At 42.9% G+C, this 16,439-nt stretch overlaps 1 protein-coding gene and 1 long non-coding RNA gene across 7 annotated transcripts; both read left to right on the plus strand.

Annotated features, from left to right (window-relative positions):
• Positions 1-2,011: 2,011 nt before the first annotated feature.
• On the plus strand, positions 2,012-15,246 carry LOC126982663 (cytosolic Fe-S cluster assembly factor NUBP2 homolog). 6 transcript variants are annotated; one of them, XM_050834925.1, is made up of 9 exons: positions 2,018-2,669; positions 3,495-3,558; positions 8,339-8,431; positions 10,456-10,615; positions 10,846-10,960; positions 11,329-11,473; positions 12,102-12,199; positions 13,073-13,952; positions 14,118-15,246. In XM_050834925.1, exons 1-8 carry the CDS (start codon positions 2,610-2,612, stop codon positions 13,256-13,258), a joined length of 921 nt encoding a protein of 306 aa, XP_050690882.1. In that variant the 5' UTR covers positions 2,018-2,609; the 3' UTR covers positions 13,259-13,952; positions 14,118-15,246. The 6 variants fall into 6 exon arrangements, with proteins under 6 accessions (XP_050690888.1, XP_050690882.1, XP_050690886.1 ...); XM_050834929.1 differs by having other exon boundaries at positions 14,284-15,246; XM_050834927.1 differs by having other exon boundaries at positions 13,073-13,848; positions 14,180-15,246.
• Positions 9,533-10,386, plus strand: LOC126982665 (uncharacterized). The gene is made up of 3 exons (XR_007735287.1): positions 9,533-9,652; positions 9,705-10,122; positions 10,174-10,386. It is a non-coding gene; the product is annotated as an uncharacterized LOC126982665 (long non-coding RNA).
• Positions 15,247-16,439: the final 1,193 nt, after the last annotated feature.

The following is a 16,439-nucleotide window of genomic DNA, read 5'->3' on the forward strand; positions in this document are numbered from 1 at the left end:
CCTTCCCCCTCCCTTAATTCTTTCACTAGCTTCCCTTCCCTTCCCATTACGATCGAGTCCCTTCCCTTCCCTCTCCTCTACTGGCACCTTCCTTATCCCTCCCTTCATTTTGCTTCCCTTCCCTTTCCCCTTACGATCGAGTCCCTTCCCTTCCCTTCCCTTCCCTCTCCTCTACCGGCACTTCCCTTCCCCCTCCCTTAATTCTTTCACTAGCTTCCCTTCCCTTCCCATTACGATCGAGTCCCTTCCCTTCCCTTCCCTTCCCTCTCCTCTATCGGCACTTCCCTTCCCCCTCCCTTAATTCTTTCACTAGCTTCCCTTCCCTTCCCATTACGATCGATTCCCTTCCCTTCCCTTCCCTTCCCTCTCCTCTACCGGCACTTCCCTTCCCCCTCCCTTAATTCTTTCACTATAGCTTCCCTTCCCTTCCCATTACGATCGATTCCCTTCCCTTCCCTTCCCTTCCCTCTCCTCTACTGGCACTTCCCTTCCCTCTCCTCTACCGGCACTTCCCTTCCCCCTCCCTTAATTCTTTCACTAGCTTCCCTTCCCTTCCCCTTACGATCGAGTCCCTTATATAATTCCCTCTCTCTGCCCTTCTCTCCCCTCTGCCGACACCTCCTTTCCCCTTCCCTTCTTCCCCGCATGCTGAGCTTTGGAAGAGTGACGTGGCTGTCCCGAGCATCCTGTATGGAATGGATGTGGTGACATGGAACGACAGTAAAATAGAGAAACTGGAAGTGGGGTAGAATAGGGTTGCAGGAATTAATGGCACTGAATGCACCAAGGTTTGCAGCAGTAGTGGCTCTTATAGGGGTGACATGGGATGGAGCAATTTTAGGGAAAGACTAGTGAAGGCAACCTTGACATATAAAGTGAGACTGGAGCGAATGGAGGATGCAAAATTAGCACGAAAGGTAGCTATACTTGTGGAATATAAGAGATGGCAAATGGGCGAATGATAGACAGGAATATTGCGCTAAGTAGGTGGGTGTATCGACCCTTTGAAGATAGGCAGAATGTGTTTGAATGGAGAATAACAAACAGAAATGGAGAGGGATTTGAGTGGAATGTAAGAAAGTGGAAGAATGTGATAGATATGGCAGTAAAAGATGAGGGACTGAGCAAGTGGAAGAATGAGATGGAAAGAAAGGAAACTCTCGACAGGGAGAAAGAGGCCCCAAAGTGTGAGGTGTGGTATGACGGAAGCCTGGGAGGTGATCTTCTTTGCCGTGCCAGCTAAAGTGCAGTGTTTGGTTGTGATTGCAAAGAACTAGGCCTATATATCGATGGTCTGAGTCCCGTAGTAAAGTGTGCCAGATGTGTGACAGGGGTGTGGATGAGACTGTACAGAATGCTGAAATGTAAGAAGTATGACAGAGAGAACGAAAATTATGCAAGTGTATCTGAGTGATGAGATGGGACGTGTAGTGAATGGGAGGACTGCAGGGAGTGGATGGTGCTGCTGCTGGGGCTGAGTGGAGAGACGAATGGACGAATGATTGAAGCAGTGAAAGAGTTTTGGCTGGGGAGAAATCTCAAGCCACCTGTGACATCAAGCTCAAGATCAAGATTCCTTCCCTTCCCCTTACGAGTCCCTTCCCTTTCCTCTCCCTTCCCCTCTCTTCTTCCATTCTTCTTGCGTCCCTTCCCCCTCCCTTCTCCCTTTCCCCCCCTTCAGTTTCTTCTCCCTTAAATAATTCCACTCCTTGAGTTCTCTTCCTCTCTCCCCTTCCTTCCCCTTCCTCTTCCCAATCAGTCCTATACCCTTTCCTTCCCTTCCACACCCATCCCCTACCAGCTCCTCCCTTCCCTCTTCCTTCCTCATTCTATCCCTACCCCTCTTCCTGCAGGCACCCTCCCTTCACTTGCCGGCATCCTCCCGTTCCCCTTCCCATCTCCCTCTCCTGTCGGTCCCTCCCCCTTCCCCGTCCCAACCCCCCCCCCTCCCCCTCCTATTTGCGAGAGATGCCGATTGCTCTGAAGAAGTTGCCACTGATCTCCGGGCAGGGTGCAGCATCTTGCAGTCATTCATCTCCCGTGCTCCGAAGTGACTGTACTAGATGTTTAGGCATGTTGGACCACCTTGCGTTGTGTTAGATGTGTGTTTTTGGAGCGTTAGAGGGTTGGTGTGTTAATTAGCACTGTAGCGGTCATATGGTCTGTATAAGAAAGGGCCCAGTTATTCCACGAAGTTGACATATTCTTCAACATTTCAGCCCCCCAACTTCACATATATTTGACAAGGCTTTCGTAGGCGTTTGGAGCATTCCCATGGGTAGATTAGTGACCCTGGTTGTAGTTTAACCCTTCTTCTGTACCTTGAACCTAAAAGAACACTCATGAGGAACCCAACTGATCCTCTTTTTGGTCTTTGGAAGTAGTTGATATGTGAGAAAGGCGGATCAAAGCGTCTAAATGAGAATAGCAACCTTTTATAATCAAGTTACGGTTCGCTCAAGTGGCTGATAGACGAATGGGACGGGGAGGTCATTGAAGGTTGACAGCTGTTGTTTGCCTCCCTCCCTCAATCCCTGCCTCCTTCCCCCCTTCGCCTTCCACGATCTCCACGTCGTTCAAAGCCACCGTCTTGCCCGCCTTCCTTCGTCATGAGTGCCGCCAAAGTTCGTGACCTTGAGGACTTCGTGGAGGAGTGCCCCGGGGATTCGGTGTGTAAACGTGTGTGTGTGTGTGTGTGTGTATAAATGATAGTGTGACAGCCCGCGATCTCCCTTCTCAATCTCCACCAATTATATTTGACATATGCTGCTGATAGTGATAGCAGAGAGAGAGAGAGAGAGAGAGAGAGAGAGAGAGAGAGAGAGAGAGAGAGAGAGAGAGAGAGAGAGAGATTAATGTGTGATTAGATTTAAACTTTTATTCACAAACAGTAGCCTACTTACAAAATTGAGAGAGAGAGAGAGAGAGAGAGAGAGAGAGAGAGAGAGAGAGAGAGAGAGAGAGAGAGAGAGTAATATCGAAAAATCATCCGTCTACAAAAAAAAAAAGCATGATCGAGTTCGTTTTTAGCCAGGGTTGTTTTGATTTAACTCAAGTGATTTAAATCAATTTAAATCACAGTAAAAAAAATAATGATTTAAATAAAAAAAATAAATATACTGTATTTGAAATGAGTGTTATATCAAGAGTAGGCTAAAATCTCTCTCTCTCTCTCTCTCTCTCTCTCTCTCTCTCTCTCTCTGTATATATATAGATATATATATATATATATATATATATATATATATATATATATATATATAATATATATATAATAAAAAACGATTTAAATCAAATAAATCGATTTTTTTTAAACGAATTCTTTGACCCTATTTATTTATTTATTTATTATTACTAGTGGAGATGGAGATAAAGGAACATTTACCGAAGCAGGAGATGGAGTAGAAATGATGATAATGATGATGATGATTGATTGATTATTGATGAATTAAGATGGTGCGTGATGGTGAATTCTGTCCTCGTCCCCCCCCCAGAGTGAGGCAGGTCGGGCCGAGGTGTGCCAGGCGTGTCCAGGGAAGGAGCTGTGCCTGTCCCAAGGTGAGGAGAGGGGCACATTTTTTTATTTTTTTTATAGTAGAGCTTGTGATCGATGTGGTAATATGGTCTTTAGAAGGAAAACTGCCAATAATAATAATAGTAGTGGTAGTGGTTCTTCTTTTTCCTTTTCTTCTTCTTGTTTTTCTTCCCCTTCTTCTTCTTCTTATTATTATTATTATTATTATTATTATTATTATTATTATTATTATTATTATTATTATTTTGTTTCCAACGTGCCCTGCGAGACACGAATATGTAACAAATCTCTGCATAAATGTCATTAGGTCTGTCGCTCTTGGGCGTAATAAATTTACTAAATAAATAATAATCTTCTTCTTCTTCTTCTTGCTTTCCTTGTTCTCGTTCTTCTTGTTCTTCTTCAACTTCTCCTTTTCCTTCGATCGTCATTGTTGTTGTTGCAGTAGTAGTAGTAGTAGTAGTAGTAGTAGTAGTAGCTAGAGATATGATATGATAATTGATAATCTAGTAAATAAGCAAGACTGGCGATATTGTTTTCATTGTTGTCTGTTTGTCTGTTTGTCTACGTCTGTTAGATGTTTGTTTGTTTGCTCTCAACCTTGACATTGTTTCCTGTCCAGAAGCTCTTAATTGTTTCTAACATTAGAGATATTTCAAAGCTTCTTATTCCTAATTTTAATAAACCTGTTCTCGTTAGACTGGATTCCTTTCGAGATATTTCAAAGCTTCTTATTCCTAATTTTAATAAACCTGTTCTCGTTAGACGGAATTCCTTTCGAGATATTTCAAAGCTTCTTATTCCTAATTTTAATAAACCTGTTCTCGTTAGACGGAATTCCCTTCGAGATATTTCAGAGCTTCTTATTCCTAATTTTAATAAACCTCTTCTCGTTAGACTGGATTCCTTTCGAGATATTTCAAAACTTCTTATTCCTAATTTTAATAAACCTGTTCTCGTTAGACTGGATTCCTTTCCTCGTGCTCGCGGCATGGGTTTGTGTATTACATCTGGTTACAGTGCGCAACACTTAACTAAATTTGTATGTCACTGCCATGAGATGCTGCTTATCAAAGTCTCTAGCAAATACAATAATCATTATATTTTCAGCCTATACAGAAACCCAGATGCTAATAAGGACTTGTATGATTGCCTTAACTGCTATGGCTTCAATACAGTCAGATGATGTCAAAGCATCCTTCATATTTGTTGGAGACTTGAATGGACATCACCAAAAATGATTGGGTTCTGTATCTCCAACCAATAGTAATGGTCTTGCTGCTCTGAATTTCTCTAATCTGTCTGGTTGTGAGCAGCTGATTCATGGACCTACACACATTTCTGGGAACTGCCTGGATTTGGCTTTAACTGACATTCCTGGTGTTGTAGTGGCTTCTGTCCTTGCTCCCATAGGTAGTACTTCTAGCCATAATGCCATTCACTGTAAGATCTGTTTAGACTTCACTGTGCCTGGTATCACCATTTCCCGTCAGGTCTATCTTAAATCTCGAGTCAACTGGGACAATGTTTGTTCTGGAATTGATAATATTCAGTGGCATACTATTTTTTGATCCAATGACCCAGTCTCTGCTCCTAATACTTGTCTGTTAGATATATTACGCAGAAAAGTTCCATCTAAGATAATCAGATCGATCTCATATGAGAGATAAAGCCTGGGTTAATGATGACTGTAAGCGGGTCTCTGATGATAAGCAGGCTGCTTATCATATATGGAGACAGAATCGATGCCAGTTGCTATGGGATAATTATGTTGCTCTTAAAGCTGATGCTTAGAAAATCTATAATGCAGCTGAAGCTGCTTATAATTCTCATATATAGGAGGTTCTTGCAGGAAATACTCAACCACACAAATGGTGGGCTTCCCTACGTATCTTTGACTTGTTTACCCTTTCCAAAACTTAGTTCAGTTGCATTTAGATCCAGTGAATCGAAAAAGTACTACCTTCTAGATCTTGACATATATGGTGGGACGGACCCAGATGTTTTATTTTCCCCTATTCATTAAAAAGATTGTTACGTTCTTAGCACCAAAACTTGCTGTAGTATTTTGGTTACTGCTGAAATTTGGTAGTTTTCCTTCTTGTTGGCGCAAGGCCAACATCACCCCCATCCAGAAGGGAGCCTCAGCTTCAACTTTTCCTACTGAGTACCGCCCAATTTCTATTACTCCTATCCTCTCTAAGATCTTTGAGAGCCTTTTGGCTAAATGGCTTTCTATATACTGTGATAAATTCAATCAGTTACCTGATTCTCAGTTCGGATTCCGTAAGGGTTTGGGAACATGTGACGCTCTCTTGACTCTGTCTCATGACCTGCAGTCTTCTTTGGATCGTGGGCATGAGTCTCGAGTTGTTGCTATTGATTTTAGTTCTGCCTTTGATGTTGTGAATCATAGGGCTCTAATTTATAAACTACAACTCCTTGGTATTGGTGGAAATCTTCTCAGTATTTTTAAGGAAGTTTTAACTAATCGATTACAGTGTGTGGCTGTTGATGGTGCTGCTCTGCTTCTCTGCCTGTTGTTTCTGGTGTTCCTCAGGGCAGTGTCCTTGGACCTTTATTTTTTAACATTTTTATTTCTGAGTTGGGCATTAAACTCGAAAACAAGCTTATTTCATAGCTGATGATACAACTCTATACCCCTCTGTTCACTCTCCTAGCAACAGAGGTGAAGTTGCTACATCTCTGAATAGGGACTTGGCAATGATCACCACTTGGTGTCAACTTTGGGGCATGAAGCTTAATGCTAATAAAACGCATGCCATTACCATCAGTAGATCCCGTACCTCGAATCCACCTCATCCTTGTTTGCATATTTTTGGTGAACAGATTAAGGATGTTTCTAGTATCCGTTTGTTGGGAGTCACTCTTGATTCTAAACTGACATTTGAGAAGCACATCCGTTTCATGTCTTCCACTATTGCACAGAAGACAGGCTTACCTCGTAAGTGCTTCAAAATATTTGCTTGTGACTCAACTGTAATCAAATCTTTTTATGCATTCATTTTGCCCCACTTTGAGTATTGTGCTCCTGTTTGGATGTCTGCTGCCAATTGTCATTTAAAGTTACTTGACAGAGCTATCAATTCAATTAAATTTATTTCTCCGGCACTTGTTCTTGATCTTGATCATCGGCGTCAAGTTGGTGCTCTAAGCATTTTATTTAAAGTTTTTTTTTTTTTTTAAAGAATAATCGGCATCCCTTACACAATGCTTTGCCTGATCCTTTTACTCCTGCCCGGGTCACGAGGTTTGCTCTTAATCAAAATGATCTTGCTTTTAATTAATCCTATGAATTTTTGTACGACACAATTCTTACGATGTTTTCTTCCGTCGTTGACAAGTTTATGGAATCAGTTACCCAATGAGATCGTCCTTTCTGCAAACATTTCTACATTCGAGCCTCGTGTGAATGTCTTTTTGAAACAGTAATATAATTTTTCCTTCATTTTGGCTGTGACTGCCCAGTTTCCTAACTATTCGTTGCCTTTGCTTCTCTCCAGGACCTTTTGGTATTTTGTGTGGCTCAACTTGTTGTATCTGCACCCTGGAGGGAGGCTTTGGTAGCTTATCATAATAATAATAATAATAATAATAATAATAATAATAATAATAATAATAATAATAATAACAATAATAATAATAATAATAATAATAATAATAATAATAATAATGTTTATAAATTATCTAAAAAAAGAAAATCTGATCAACTTCCTCCCCTTTTTCTATCTCATTTTGCCTCTTCTTCCTCTCATTCATCTATTCCTTCTCTTCATTTTTCTTTCATTTTTCCCATTTTATTTTCCCGCATCCTCTCATTATTCTACCTCCCACTATTTTTTTCTGCTTTCTCCTCTCATTATTCCACTTCCCTTTCTCTTTATTTCCACTCCTTTTCCCCTTCTTTCTCATTTTCTACAGCCTTCCTCATTTTCCCGGAGAGAGAGAGAGAGAGAGGACAAGGGACAAGTCACATGGGGTAATGAGTGCTCGAGGTTGGTACCGAACGCGCGAAACTGCTTCTGAACCTACGAACACACACCCTTTCAAACTAACAACAGCCACGTATCAACCGACCCCATGAAATACCGACTATCTTAAGCTAATAATTACTATACAACTGTTAACTGAGCCCCTTTTATGTGTCCCAGGAGCCAAGTAACAGAAATACAGACGCTTTCAAACTAACATTTAATACCTATACTGCCTATGTTAACTGAGGTATACATAAACATTTCGGCGCCCTTTTTTTTTTTTTTTTTTTTTTTACGTCGTTGCCTGTTGCGCTGGTAGGCATCTTCCTGGTGGGGCCTGATGGTCGGTCCATGCAAGTAATATGGCTACACATATTTTACTAGGCTTTCGTCGGAGTTTTGGGCATTTCCATGGATAGTTTTATGACCCTGGTGGTAGTCCGACCTTTCTTCGGTACTAGCCTACCATGAACCGAAGAGAACATTCATTGGAACCCGATTGACCTCCTTTTTGGCCTCTGGAAATCGTTGATGTGAGAGGCGAAAAATGAGAACTAATAATTTTTAAGCGTTTCGGCATCCAAGCACTCACATATTTGACTAAACTTTCGTGGGAGGTTTGGGCATCTCCATGGGTAGTGTTATGACCCTGGTGGTAGTGTGACCCTTCTTCTGTACCATGAACCGAAGAGAACACTCATTAGAACCCGACTAGTCTCCTCTTTAGCCTTTGGAAATAGGGATGGAAGCGTCTGACAACATCGAACTCAACCTCTTCTTTGTGTGTGTGTGTGTGTGTGTGTTGCAGGCAGCCAGACGGACCCCGAGCAGCATGTCATCACCACCAGACTGGGCGCCATCAAACACAAGATCCTGGTGCTGTCTGGAAAAGGTGGAGTAGGTGAGGACTTAAATGATTGACTTTTGGTTGTTGTTGTTGTTGGTGGTAGTGGTGATGGTGTTATTAATGTTGTTCTTTCTCTTCTAGTTGTTGTTATTCATGGGATTGTTCTTATTTTTGTTATTCTCGTTCTTCATGTTCTGGTGCTAATACTACTTGTACTTCTTCGACTTTTTGGCATTTCTATCAAAAGGCTTTCATTCTCATTACGTGTCTTCCTTGGTCTCCCTTTCTTCTTTCTACCCCGTGCAAGAATCTTCGACTTTTTAGCATTTCTATCAAAAGGCTTTCATTCTCATTACGTGTCTTCCTTGGTCTCCCTTTCTTCCTTCTACCCCGTGCAGTTCCAGTCTCTCTTCATTAGCTTCTCTCTGTTAATTCCCTCGTTCTACCCCGTGGACTTCCATTCTCATTACGTGTCTTCCTTGGTCTCCCTTTCTTCCTTCTACCCCGTGCAGTTCCATTCTCTCTTCATTAGCTTCTCTCTGTTAATTCCCTCGTTCTACCCCGTGGACTTTCATTCTCATTACGTGTCTTCCTCTACCTATACACAAATCATCCAGCTCGATCCTCCTCGACGTAAATGATGGCGGACAAAAGATGTATTTTTACCGTTTCGATGGACACTGCCACCATCTTCTGGGGTTTGAAGGAGTACACTCAGTACAGTAGCAGTAGGGAAAGGACGAGTGGAGGGCGGGCGAACCCTCCACGCACTGGGAGTCAGGCAGGGGTCATATTCTGAAGCATTAATTCCCTCGCCCAAGCACACATATTTAACAAGGGTTTCGTAGGAGTTTGGGGGCATTTTTAGGTGTAGTTTAATTACCCTGGTGGTAGTTTGACCCTTCTGTGCCACGAACCTACAAAAAAGTCATGAGAACGCGATTGATCTTTTTGGCCTTTGGAAATAGGTGCCATGAGCAGAGGAAGCGTCTGGCAATACCAACCTTGTAGATCACCTCCCCTCCCCAACTTTGCGATAGCTGTCACATTTACTGTACGTTCAGCTCACCTCCCCTCCCCAACTTTGCGATAGCTGTCACATTTACTGTACGTTCAGCTCACCTCCCCTCCCCAATTTTGCGAAAGCTATCACATTTACTGTACGTTCAGGTCACCTCCCCTCCCCAACTTTGCGATTGCTGTCACATTACTGTACGTTCAGGTCACCTCCCCTCCCCAACTTTGCGATAGCTGTCACATTTACTGTACGTTCAGGTCACCTCCCCTTCCCAACTTTGCGATTGCTGTCACATTACTGTACGTTCAGGTCACCTCCCCTCCCCAACTTTGCGATAGCTGTCACATTTACTGTACGTTCAGGTCACCTCCCCTCCCCAACTTTGCGATAGCTGTCACATTTACTGTACGTTCAGGTCACCTCCCCTTCCCAACTTTGCGATAGCTGTCACATTTACTCTACGTTCAGGTCACCTCCCCTCCCCAACTTTGCGATCGCCGTGACATTTACTGTACGTTCAGGTCACCTCCCCTCCCCAACTTTGCGATCGCCGTGACATTTACTACGTTCAGGTCACCTCCCTTCCCCAACTTTGCGATTGGTGTCACATTTACTATACGTTCAGGTCACCTCCCCTCCCCAACGTTGCGATTGCCGTCACATTTACTGCGTTCAGGTCACCGTCCCTCCCCAACTTTGCGATCACCGTGACATTTGCTACGTTCAGGTCACTTCCCCTCCCCAACTTTGCGGTCGCCGTGACATTTGCTACGTTCAGGTCACCTCCCCTCCCCAACTTTGCGGTCGCCGTGACATTTAGGGTCGTATTATAAGACATTTCATCGCCCAAGAACACTAATTTGACAGGGCTTTCGTATGAGTTGTGGGCATTTCCAGGAACAGTCCTATGACCCTGGTGATAGTGTGACCCTTTCTCTGTACCATGAACCTGTAGAAACACTCATTATAACCCAGTTGACCTCCTCTTTGACCTTTAGAAATGGATAATGTGAGAAGCGAAAGTGTCTTGCAATACCGCCCGTACTACGTTCTCCTCCAGGCAAATCCACGATGGCGGTGCTGCTGGCTCAGGTATTGGCGGGGGAGGGCCAGCGCGTGGGCCTCCTGGATGTGGACGTGTGTGGCCCAAGCAGTCCGCATCTCCTGGGGGTGGAGGATCAGCCAGTGCTTGACTCGCAGTGGGGTTGGCAGCCTGTCGTGTGAGTACCTCGAGACTCTATGCCACACCGGACTGATGGATGAACTTGGTATTGGACTTTTTTTGTACTTTTTGGACTGTTTGATGGACTTTTCTCAAATGATCGTTGGACTTTCTTTCTTTACTGCATTTTGGACTTTCCTGTTCTTCACCCCTGTCTTCTTCCTAAGCCCTATTCCTCACCCCTGTCTCCTCCCTAAGCCCTAATCCTCACCCTTGTCATGCCCTCAGGTCCCCTCTCGGCAAGATCAAAACCCTTTCTGTTGGGTCTTTACTGAGCTCCTCGACACAGGCAGTGGTGTGGAAAGGCCCCCGCAAGACAGCCCTCATCAGGCGCATGATCAAGGTAAGCCCGGGGAACCATGCCAACTCTTATTCATATACTTAAATGCATCGAACTTCCACTACAACTATTCCGTAAGACCTCAGAGAAGATTAACCGGGTTTTCGTGGGTGATTTTCCCATTCAAGACGCAAAAGTCATGTAAAACCATATCATTAGGATCACAAAGCAGTCCATCATAACCCCAGGAAATAGTAGTAGTAGTAGTAGTAGTAGTAGTAGTAGTAGTAGTAGTAGCAGTAGTAGTAGCAGTAGTAGTAGTAGTAGTAGTAGTAGCTAGTCTATTCCTTACCCCCACATACATAGACTACATACATACATACCTTTACAGAGAAGGAAAATACTCTACTGGATGCCTCCCCCAATTACAGGACACGTTGTGGGGCCGCCTGGACACCCTGGTAGTGGACACCCCGCCAGGCACCAGCGACGAGCACCTCACAATCGTCCGGCTGCTGTCGACGGCCCGGCCCAGCGGTGCGGTGGTGATGACGTCCCCGCAGCGGCTCTCGGCAGGTGCATTGTGTGGTTCTTTTGGGGGCTGTCGTGTGGCTGTGGGTCTTTGAAGGCTGTCATGTGGTTGTCAAGTCATTGTTGGAGTTGCTCACAGACTCCTTATGCTGCCAGAATTACTATGTGTGTATTATGTCAGGTGGAAAGTGTTATGCATGAATATAATGTGCTGTCATGTAGTGTAATGCCAGGAAAAATAAGATAGTGTGTGCAGGAGAACACGAGAAGGATAAAAAAACATCAGAGAGGAGAGAGTATAAGATCAAGAGTGGGAAACTGAAGGAGATATTGAAAAAGAAGGAGAAGGAGGAGGAGGAGGAGGGGGAGGAGGAAGGATAAGGAGGAAGAAGAGGAAGAGGAAGGAATATCAGGAGGTGAAGAAGGAAAGAAATGAAAGGAAGGAATATGATATGTGAAAACTGGAGATATAGAAAATGAAGGATAAGGAGGAGGAGGAGGAGGAGGAGGGGGAGGAGGAAGGATAAGGAGGAGGAAGAGGAAGGAATATCAGGAGGTGAAGAAGGAAAGAAATAAAAGGAAAGAATATGATATGTGAAAACTGGAGATATAGAAAATGAAGGATAAGGAGGAGGAGGAGGAGGAGTGTGTTATCTCAGTGTGTTCCTTGCAGGTGTGGTGAGCCGCGAGATCAGGTTTTGCCAGAAGATGAACATTCCAGTCCTGGGCATCATTGAGAATATGTCTGGCTTCTGCTGTCCCTGTTGCTCGGTGAGTGGAGGGTGGGGAGCCTTCTCGGGGTGTTCTTCCTAAGCCCTATTCCTCACCCCTGTCTCCTCTCTTAAGCCCTATTCCTCACCCCTGGCTCCTTTCTTAAGCCCTATTCCTCACCCCTGTCTCCTTCCTAAGCTGATCTATTCCTCACCCCTGTCTTGTTGCACTGTTCCTCTCTCTCTTTGTTCTCCTCGGCATTCCAGTTGATCTCCCTCGTGGTACTTCCCTTTCCTCCACCATCCTCAGCACTCCGCCCTCTCTCTCTCTTCTCACATGTCCGAACCATTGCAACCTTCCCTCCTGCACCTCTTTCAAACCTCATCTCTGTCTTTTAGTATGTGTTGGGATAAATACGTTGTCCAAAGTATAGAAAAATCATTGCAACCTTCCCTGCCTCACTCCCTCTCCTGCACTGCTGTCAAACCTCATCTCTGTCCATTTGTATGTGTAGTAGGGATAAAAGCATTGTTCGAAATATAAAAAACGTCACCACAACCTTCCCTGCCTCACACTCTCCTGTAACTTTTTCAAACCACATCCCTGTCCATTTGTATGCGTAGGAGTAAATACATTAAGCTGTATTACTAAATATTTTGCTGCCCCAGTACTACATACATTTGACAAGGCTTCTGTAGGAGTTGTGGGCATTTCCGGGAGTAGTTTTATGACCCTGGTGGTTGCTTGACCCTTCTTCTGTACCTTGAACCTAAAGAAACACTCATTAGAACCCGATTGATCCTCTCTTTGACCTTTAGAAATAGCTGATGTGAAAGCTGGAATCTTCTATAAATACCGACCATTGTCCAAAGCGTAAAAAACATCACGAAAGTATGAATTCCATCGTTAATATTTTTTCCCCAACCCTTTCAGGAGGTGAGTGAGGTGTTCCCAGGAGGTGCAGGGGCTTACCTGGCCGAGAAGTATGGGGTGCCCCTGCTCGGCTCACTGCCTCTGCACCAAGGCCTGGCCGGGGCGGGGGTGAGTGCAGTGTGGCAGGAGTCCCCCGTGGCGCCGGCCGTGAGGGAGGTGGTGGACAGGATCAAGGAGAAGTTATAGGTTGGTATTGTCAGACACCTCCGCCCCTCACACCAACTATATTTAAAGGCCAAAAAGGAGATCAGTTGCATCCTCGTGAGTGTTTTCTTAGGTTCACGGTACAGAGGAAGGGTCAAAATACCACCAGGGTCATCAAACTACCCCGGGATATGCCCCAAACTCTTAGGAAAGCCTTGCCAAATATGTGTACTTGGGCGGCAAAATGTTTGAGGATATGACCCTACGTAGTGTCAAGCGCTCACCGTCTGGACCTTGAGGCGTGGAGTGTGGACAGACGGGTACAAAATAAAAAGTATTATATTTTTTGTAGGAAACTATGAAGCCATGCATAGTTTTATCATACCTAGTGGAGTAGTGGCACTTTCATGAGGTATAGTTTCAATACACAATGTTTGGAAGACTGTATGTTGTGGTATTACTGTCGAAAACTTTGTAGCTTTTGGCATGATGGTTTCGACATATAGTATTATATTTCTGTGACAAACGTAATTTTGTCACATCTAGTAGAGTAACAGCACTTTCATGGAGGTATACTTTCACTACACTATGTTTGGAAGACTGTACTTAGTGGTATTATTGTAGAAAACTAGGTAGCTACTGGCATAATGGTTTTCACATAATGGCACTATATTTTTGTAAGCTATATCACTCATAATTTTGTCACATCTAGTAGATTAACAGCACTTTTATGGAGGTATACTTTCAATACACTATGTCTGGAAGAATGTATGTAGTGGTATTATTGTAGAAAACTTGGTAGCTACTGGCATAATGGTTTTCACATAATGGCACTATATTTTTGTAATTATATCACTCATAATTTTGTCACATCTTGTAGAGTAATAGCACTTTCATGGAGGTATACTTTCACTACACTATGTTTGGAAGACTGTATGTAGTGGTATTATTGTAGAAAACTAGGTAGCTACTGGCATAATGGTTTTCACATAATGGTACTATATTTTTGTAAGCTATATCACACATAATTTTGTCACATCTTGTAGAGTAATAGCACTTTCATGGAGGTATACTTTCACTACACTATGTTTGGAAGACTGTACGTAGTGGTATTATTGTAGAAAACTTGGTAGCTATTGGCATAAGGTTCTTGCATCCAGTGTTATATATCTGTAACATACATAATTTGGTCACATCTAGTAGAGTACCACTGCTTTCATGGAGGTATACTTTCAATACACTAATGTTTGGAATTCTGTAGTGCTATTATTGTAAACAAGGTACTGATATCATTGTTCTCATATTTAGTAGAGTATGACCACCACCATAGGTTTATTAATGTATGGAAGACTGTAGTGGTATTATTGTAAACTAGGACGCTACTGACGGTATCTAGAGTATCACCACCACCATAAAGGTTTTCTAATGTATGTAAGACAGTGGTGGTATTTTTGTAGAGGATGTTACTGATATAATTGTTGTCACATCTAGCAGAGTGTCACCACTGTCATGGGTTCTGTAGTTGTAGTGTGAATTTTGTTGATTTACTGTAAGATAAAATTATATTGAATGTAGAGACATCAGATTAGTAATGTAATAGTAGCTCTGTTTACCCTCGTGAATTATTTCCTAAACGCAATAACAGATCCCTAAATATGGGGAGGGTGAAGTCGCTCAGCTTTAGTTGATAAGCAACTTATTCTCTAAGTAACTGAACTTAAGTAATGGCAATAAATACAAAAATATGTATAAATTATTTAATGACCTGCTTTGTCACACAGCTTCATCAACTTCGTTAAAATCGATGATTAACATTTTATATTAGTCTTATAAAGTCCATATTTACAATATATTTTATAAAGAAATAACTATGATTTCCTATTGCACAAAAAATGATCTAAAACTAGAATTGTCATGAAGCTTCACGAGAACAACATGAGATGAGAAACTGTGTCAATGTAATACCTGTTTGGAAGACTGTAACTAAGCTGAGAGAGAGAGAGAGAGAGAGAGAGAGAGAGGAGAGGAGAGAGAAAAAAGAGAAAAAAGAGAAAAGAGAAGAGAAGAGAGAGAGAGAGAGAGAGTTAGTTAGTTAGTTTTGTATGTAAATGTGACTTGAATGCCTGAGTCAATGATGCATAAACAAATCCATCCCAAGACTGAGCGCTTTGTGGAGTGAGGAACTGAGCGGAGGGGAAGGAAGCAATACTACATTGGACTGCAAGTACGTCAGCAACCTTCACTGATTAGGAGAGTGCGAACGGCTAAGAAATTTAACTTTAGCAACTGTGCCTCCACTCACAAGATCCACAGACTCATGAAAGTGGAAGGAACTGACAGTGAAGGACACAATACTCTAGAAATCTGCAAATACCTGCCTTCAGTGATTAGGAAAGTGAAAACAGCAGAGAAATTTGACTTAGTAACTGTGCCTCCACTCACAAGATCCACAGACTCGTGAAAGTGGAAGGAACTGACAGTGAAGGAAACAATACTCTAGAAATCTGCACATACCTGCCTTCAGTGATTAGGAGAGTGAAAACAGCTGAGAAATTTAACTTAGTAACTGTGCCTCCACTCACAAGATCCACAGACTCATGAAAGTGGAAGGAACTGACAGTGAAGGAAACAATACTCTAGAAATCTGCACATACCTGCCTTCAGTGATTAGGAAAGTGAAAACAGCAGAGAAATTTAACTTAGTAACTGTGCCTCCACTCACAAGATCCACAGACTCGTGAAAGTGGAAGGAACTGGCAGTGAAGGACACAATACTCTAGAAATCTGCAAATACCTGCCTTCAGTGATTAGGAGAGTGAAAACAGCAGAGAAATTTAACTTAGTAACTGTACCTCCACTCACAAGATCCACAGACTCATGAAAGTGGAAGGAACTGACAGTGAAGGAAACAATACTCTAGAAATCTGCACATACCTGCCTTCAGTGATTAGGAGAGTGAAAACAGCTGAGAAATTTAACTTAGTAACTGTACCTCCACTCACAAGATCCGCAGACTCATGAAAGTGGAAGGAACTGGCAGTGAAGGAAACAATACTCTAGAAATCTCCAAATACCTGCCTTCAGTAATTAGGAGAGTGAAAACAGCTGAGAAATTTAACTTAGTAACTGTGCCTCCACTCACAAGATCCACAGACTTGTGAAAGTGGAAGGAACTGACAGTGAAGGACACAATACTCTAGAAATCTGCAAATACCTGCCTTCA

The sequence above is a fragment of the Eriocheir sinensis genome, chromosome 51 (assembly GCF_024679095.1).
Source record: "Eriocheir sinensis breed Jianghai 21 chromosome 51, ASM2467909v1, whole genome shotgun sequence".
Lineage (NCBI taxonomy): Eukaryota > Metazoa > Arthropoda > Malacostraca > Decapoda > Varunidae > Eriocheir > Eriocheir sinensis.

Excerpts from the sequence above, each read along its gene's own strand:
- LOC126982663 (XM_050834925.1), top strand. The coding sequence starts at position 2,610 with ATGAGTGCCGCCAAAGTTCGTGACCTTGAGGACTTCGTGGAGGAGTGC. Across the intron at positions 2,670-3,494 it reads AGGAGTGCCCCGGGGATTCG|AGTGAGGCAGGTCGGGCCGA; the intron begins GTGTGTAAACGT and ends TCCCCCCCCCAG. Across the intron at positions 12,200-13,072 it reads TCTGCTGTCCCTGTTGCTCG|GAGGTGAGTGAGGTGTTCCC; the intron begins GTGAGTGGAGGG and ends CAACCCTTTCAG.